Genomic DNA, 6,620 nt, shown 5'->3' with positions numbered 1-6,620 from the left:
TTTTATGGTTTGTACTTTGTAAGCTGTGGGTGTAACTCAATTTCCTCACCACCCACATAAAAAAGGTTGCCACCCAATCACTGTTTTTTTCTATCCCAAAGCCCTCCCCTTTGATTTTGGCTAGGGGAGACCCTAGGAAAGACTGCCCTTTCTGGACGTTGCTGACTGTGACATATAAAAGCTGTTAGCTGCTCCTGTAGCCAGCAGCATTCAAACCTTGCAGACTTTTGCTCTCTGAGAGTTTGTAATAAGACACACTCCTCTTACAAGAGTTTATACTACAACCTAGCAAAGAACTTTAAATTTGTGGAAGAACAAAATACTCATTTTGGCATTGTGCAGAGGTAAGCTGTTTAGTTCAACACGTTTATTTTGCATGCATTGATTTTAAAGTAGCTCACTTTTTTTTTTTTAGAAATGAGATTGGATTATTATGACTTTTTTGTTTTTTGTATGTGTTCTATCATTTGGTGTCCCTATCTGTCTGGGAGACATTATCAGCACATTCTCTGTTGTTACCCGTGATGCAGTTTTCCTCTTCACTCTCAAGAGGAATTGCAGTTCCTAAAGATATCCCTCTGAAAACAAATGTGCAATAATGCATTTTGTGGTCCAGGCGTTTGGGGCAAGTGATTCACATTCATTTCAGGGTTAGTAGTCAGGCTGTAACTTCTGCTGTAGCTGTAGGAAATTCCTGTTAGGAATCTGCCTTAGAATGCCAAGCAAAATGTAAAGACGCTAGTCCAGGTAGTCGTCTGGGTTTGAGAGTTCAACATGTGCTTGGATTTTCTTTTCAGAGAAAATCAAATCCAACAATGCTCCCACATAATAACCTGTAAATCCATACACTCTGGCCCTATTTTTTTTTCTCCCTTTCATGGACCCTAACTCTACCTTTCTGATTTAAAGCAAAGTGACCTTGGTGGCCTCTCGTCCACCCCTCACAATGCCAGCACTCTCTGCTATCAGCAGTGCTCTCCTGGTCTCCCTTCTCTGTGAAGCAAGCACTGTCGTCTTACTCAATTCCACTGACTCATCCTCGCCAACCAATAATTTCACTGATATTGAAGCAACTCTAACAGCACAGCTAGACTCTGCGGACGTCCCCAAAGCCAGGCGGAAGCGCTACATTTCGCAAAATGACATGATCGCCATTCTTGACTACCATAACCAGGTCCGGGGCAAAGTTTTCCCACCGGCAGCAAACATGGAATATATGGTAAGAGGAACTTGTTTTCTTTAAGTTTAGAGGGAGAACGCTTTATTTAAATTGTCTGTTACAAGAACCTAAAGGGTGTTTGTATGGTAGGAGATACGAGGTGCGGGGGCTTTTTACACATTTGAACTTAGAAAGGTTCTTAAATGCCTGGTAAACTTAAGCAGTGTCCATCATACAATTAAAGAGTGCGGGGAGGGAGTCTAAGTACTTTTTTTGAGTCCATAACCATTGATAACTCAGGTCTTATACAAGAGACACAGATAAAGAGTGGGGTATGTTGATTGATTACATTTGGAAGGTCCACATTTAAAAAAAAAATTCACACGGAACATTTTCTGTGCTTTTTTTATGTCACAGTCATATCTACCAGGTAAAACATTTCTTGAACTCCATTTTTATCAAATTATAGGTTTCACGGGCATGATCTATTCTCTGGATCGGTGTCTGCTCCCTCTCTTGGGTAAAGCTCTTTCTGACGCTGGTCTGTTTGAATCCTCCAAGAACATGCTGACTTGCTTCTCCTGGTGATTTAGGGCTTGTCGCTCAGATCACAGGGCAGCCAGTACATGTGGATGCTGTTCCAACATTCTTCGCTCTCTCTTAAAAATAGGCTCTCTGTGTTTAAATCATGTTACTTAGAGAGTTAAAGAGAAAAAAAAAAGTTGGTGTTGAAAGGATAGATGTCTTTTTCAAGTTTCTTTCTTTTGGGTTTTGAATTTATGCAAGGTTATGGTTTAAATTCCAGTGCCTTCCCAGAGCACAGCGGGGAGACTATTTCAGGCAGGGAGGACCACCAGGATGGGATTTCCAAGGTGGGGCGGATGGTGGGGGTGCCGCTAACAACTTTTCCTAAGCACTGACCTGAAAGTGTGGGATTTCTATCAGATTATAAATTCATCTATTTTATTCAAATAAGTTTTTTAAGTTTGACTAAATGCTGATATCAGTGTCTCAGGAAAACTAAATATTTGCCAAACATAGGAAAGTCAGAGTCCACAGAGGCATAATTTAGTCTCTATAAAAATGCACTTTGCCAGGACTTTTTAAAGAAAGGAAAAAAAAATGCAATCAGAGGAAAAGAAAAGTGGTGTATGAGGGGCAACGTAGTCACATAATTAAGAATTTGAACTCTGGAATCTGAAGGTTTGGGTTCACACACCCCAGTCCTAGAATCTAAGCTGAGTGAATGCATTACATTATTGCGTTTCATTGTCATCACCTCTAAAATGAGGATAAAGGGAGCATCCGCCACATAGAGTTGTCATGAGGGACGCCTGAGTTGAGTGGTGGAGCAGTCAGACCACAGCCTACAGCGAAATAGATGTTCAATAAATATGAGCTTCAACGGGTTTCTGGAAACTTCTGTGAAAGGTGCCCAGTGAAAACCTAGTCAAGATCTAAAAGCAGAAACAATTACACACATTGAAGAGGTGTTTCTAGGTGATGCACAGACATAGAAAGAAGAGGAACAAATACGTTTTGAAAATCACCAGAAATGATGAGAGAAGTGTGCGTAAGATTCTCTGTGAGCTCAGAAAGGTATAATGTCCAGATGGCGGGTTTAGGAACTACTTCCTGGAGGCGATCGCACCCCTGAGACTAAGGCGAGAATCGAGACAACTGCACCAGCTTTGGAGACAAGCTCATCTGGGCTGCAGTCCTAAATCTACTGCTTCCTCTGTGGCCTTGCGTAAGTTCCATAAGGTCTTAAGGCTCAGCTCCCTTATCTGTCAAGTGGGAGGGATAACTTGCATAACCACCAATCGGTATATAATGCGATTCACTATTTTAATGATATTGAGGGAAGAGGGGTCACCTGGAGTAGAGGCGTAGGTGGGGTACAACCCAGTAAAAATAGATTGAAAAAAGCCACATTTTTCTAGTTATCTTTCCCCACTGATCAAGAATTAATTCATTCCACATGACTTTATTTAATTGCATCTATGTGCCAAGGACTTGGCTAATTGTTTCCACAAATGCTCACTTAATAGCTTACATTTTCCCTATGAGGTTAAGCCTGAGATCTGCATTTTACAAATGAGATCACTCAGACCCAGAGAGGTTAATCACTAGGCCAAGGTATATGGATCATTATGCATATGGAACAGCATCGATGGGATTAGACTTTCGGCCTGTGTAATTTTAAAGCCCAGGCTTATATTGGGAGGATCTTTTCTTTTGCAAGAACTAGCAAATGTCCCATTGTTGGAAACCCCTGGAGATGTCAGAATATCTTGTTTCCTTCTTTAAAATGGCAGTTGAAATCCTATTGTATTCATGTTCTATTTGTCATTCCCCTCTCATCTGCTTTTTCAAACGTAGGAGCTATTGCATATGATTGATTTTGTAAGAACCAGATACAGTGTGCTGGTTATATAGTAGATGCTTTATAAGTCTGTGTTAACTTCATGAAGGTTAACGAGCAACCGCAGCAGTTAGGACACTAAGCTCTATAAAGTAACATATGACCGTCTCAAATTATCATGGAAACACTGCATGCAGTTAGTTCATTGGCACATGTATTCATTCATCTGACATTTATTGAGCATTTACTATACGTTAGGTGCTTGTCTAAGCGTCAACAAAATACACTCTTTGGCCATCTGGGTGTGGAAGCAGACAGTAAACAAGATACATAAATAGATTACACAGTACTTTAGAAATTAATAAGGTTCTGAAGAAAAACAAAGCAGGTTGTGAAATTTAATAAGTTGGTCTGGGACTTGCTTAGTGAAAGGGTCGTGGAGATAGGTGAGAGAGTGAGCCAGGCTGGTACATGAGGAGAGACCATGCCAGGCAGAAGGAAGCACAAAGGCAAGTCCCCGAGGAGGACAAAATTGATTCAGTTAGAAAAATAGGCTCAATTTAGTGAAATCATGGGGCTCTGAGTAAACTGACCAATTAAAATAAGTCATTGGCTCCCTCAGAGAAACGCTGAGGATAGTATATTATATTAATAGGTAGCTCGTAGGTCAGATGTGACTGTAATCTCGAGGCCAGGTAAAAATTATAGATCTCAGTTAAACATGGTTACCTTTATTTCTAACTCGTTCAACATTGATTTGGATTGTGAGCAATTTGAAAATGAGTTCAGTTCCTAACCTCTGCTATGTAACTCAAAACCTTGGGGCGTGTTGATCCCTACGGCCACCAGCCGCGTGTTTAAATTATTCCCATCACTAAGTGATATCCCCGTGAAGCCTCACGGAAGACGGTCTTCAGCTCAGGTCTGCTCCTAACAGCACCAGCCTTGTTTGCAATCCCTTTCATCCCCAACTTTTCTCTCTGAACTTTTTCTTATGACGTTTCCTCTCTTTCTAATGTTCCCTCATTGATGCCTCCCATTATTTATAACCCTACCCTTCAAGTTTTAGTCAGAAAGTTGTGTCCTTTATTTATATTTCTTACAATCACAACCATAATTTCTCCGTCTTTTGAAGCACCGTGACCTATTAGGTCTATCATACAACTCTCCCCATAATCAAACTTGATTTGTAATTATTTGTATATTTCTTGCAAACTTGCCAATTTTAAACTTTCAGGGTGCTAAGTCTATGTTTATTCATCTGTGTATCACTATTTTCTTGGGCAATTTCTTGCCTATAGACAGTGATCTACCATTATGTGATGAATTTAGTTGAAATCCTCTATGAATTGTTATATATTTATAAGTAGCATCAATTTCCGTATTACAGTTGGCCCTCCACAACGGCAGGTTCTTCTCCATCTGCGGATTCAACCAATCGCAGATCAAAATTATTTGAAAAAAGAAAAATGTTATGTTGTTGCTGATGTGTGCTACGTAGTCAGACCTACGATGGACAGACTTTTTCTTTCTTGTCATTATTTTCTAAACAATACAGTATAACAACTATTTACATAGCACTTACATTGTATGAAGTATTATAAGTAATCTAGAGATGATTTAAAGTACATGGGAGCACGTGCAAAGGTTATACACAAATACGACGTCATTTTATATAATGGACTTGAGCATCCACGGATTTTAGTATCTGTCTATGGGCATCTTGGAACAAATTCCCCATGGATAATGAGGGCTGACTACATTATTTACATTTTAATAGAAGTTTTCTCATCATTTATAATCATATGTTATCCCATGCACCCAAAATAAAAATTAAAAAGTTTTATATAAATTCAAAAAAGTAATAACATAGATAGAGATTAAGATACACAAGTCACACGACTCTTGGCTTCTATTCTACAATTAGTTTATTGACAAATTTCCAGAGCTCCTTGGACACCAGCTGTTTTTCATTCTTGCTAAGGGCAGCTTAAACCATGACTCTAAACCACAAACCACACTAGTTTCTTAGAATAAGAATTATCCCCAAAAGAATGAAATTGTGAGACTCACACATGGGGTAAAATTTGTAGGATAGTTTCTGAATCCAAGTCAATTGAATGAATTGATTAAAAAAAAAATTAAAGTCCCTTCATGAGCAGATGACATCCAGAGATAACAGAAATCTTTGTCTATAAAGTGTAAACAAAACAGGAAAAAGAAAAACAGGAAGAGAAACCCACTGAGCATATAAATCAGTATAACATACGGCTGCACAAGACTGATGTCATAAAAGAGGTCCAGATAAATACCATGGAGAAGTCAAAGAAAGAAGTGATAATCTCTAGTTGGCAAAACCCTGCAAGGCTCCTTGGACGAGAGGCATTTGAGACAGATAGAAAGGGGCAGGGTTGGCTGTTATGGTAGGTAAAGCAGGGCATGAACAAAATCGCCAGGAGAGAGGAAAAGTTCAAGGTGGTCACCATGTTTCTGAGGAGGCTGAGAAAAGATGCAGGATCACTTAACACAAAAGCATTAGGGAAGCTGTGGAGGCTTTAGAGCAGGGTCAGAGGTGCACTTTAGAAAGATGACCCTGGCGATTGATGGAGTTTAGATCGGTAGTGAAAGCGACAGGCGTTTAGATTGGCAATCAGTGAGTCAGCGGTGCACTTCCTTTAGGCAGAGGTCGGGGGAGCCAGGCACCAACATCTACACACAGTGACAGGTATGACCCACGGAGTGAGTGCAGTGCGTGAGATAGCAGTCTTCCCAGATGGTGCAGGATGGTGGAAAGGCAGGGGAGGCGCAGCGTGACCACACGGATGGATATTAACTGGATGACCTACCACGGAAAAGAAAAGGTGTAATGTAATTTCAAGAAACCAAACTAGCTATATTCAGAAGACAGCCTATTTCATTTGTTTGGTGCCCGAAAATGTTATTGGCAGAGCTAAAGGAATATGGCTTCCTGTGCATTTTTGGAAAAGAGAAAAAGACTAGTTACCAAATCACAGCAGGTAGTAACATAACAGGAAGTTATGATCTGAATGAATGAATGGAGAATAGATTAATTCACCCTCAGAAATAGCCAATAAA

At 40.0% G+C, this 6,620-nt stretch overlaps 1 protein-coding gene across 1 annotated transcript in view; it reads left to right on the top strand.

The window, feature by feature from the left end:
* Positions 1 to 215: 215 nt before the first annotated feature.
* The window catches only part of PI15 (peptidase inhibitor 15), a 28,978-nt gene continuing 22,573 nt past the window's right edge, over positions 216 to 6,620 (top strand). Inside the window, exons 1-2 of the mRNA XM_033126450.1 lie at positions 216 to 344; positions 910 to 1,219. Coding sequence (XP_032982341.1) covers positions 947 to 1,219 — 273 coding nt within the window. The 5' untranslated portion in view covers positions 216 to 344; positions 910 to 946. The remainder of the gene's footprint in view (positions 345 to 909; positions 1,220 to 6,620) is intronic.

The sequence above is a fragment of the Rhinolophus ferrumequinum genome, chromosome 14, assembly GCF_004115265.2.
Source record: "Rhinolophus ferrumequinum isolate MPI-CBG mRhiFer1 chromosome 14, mRhiFer1_v1.p, whole genome shotgun sequence".
Lineage (NCBI taxonomy): Eukaryota > Metazoa > Chordata > Mammalia > Chiroptera > Rhinolophidae > Rhinolophus > Rhinolophus ferrumequinum.
The sequence above is the reverse complement of the archived record's forward strand: the minus strand, read 5'-3'. Positions and strand labels throughout refer to the sequence as shown.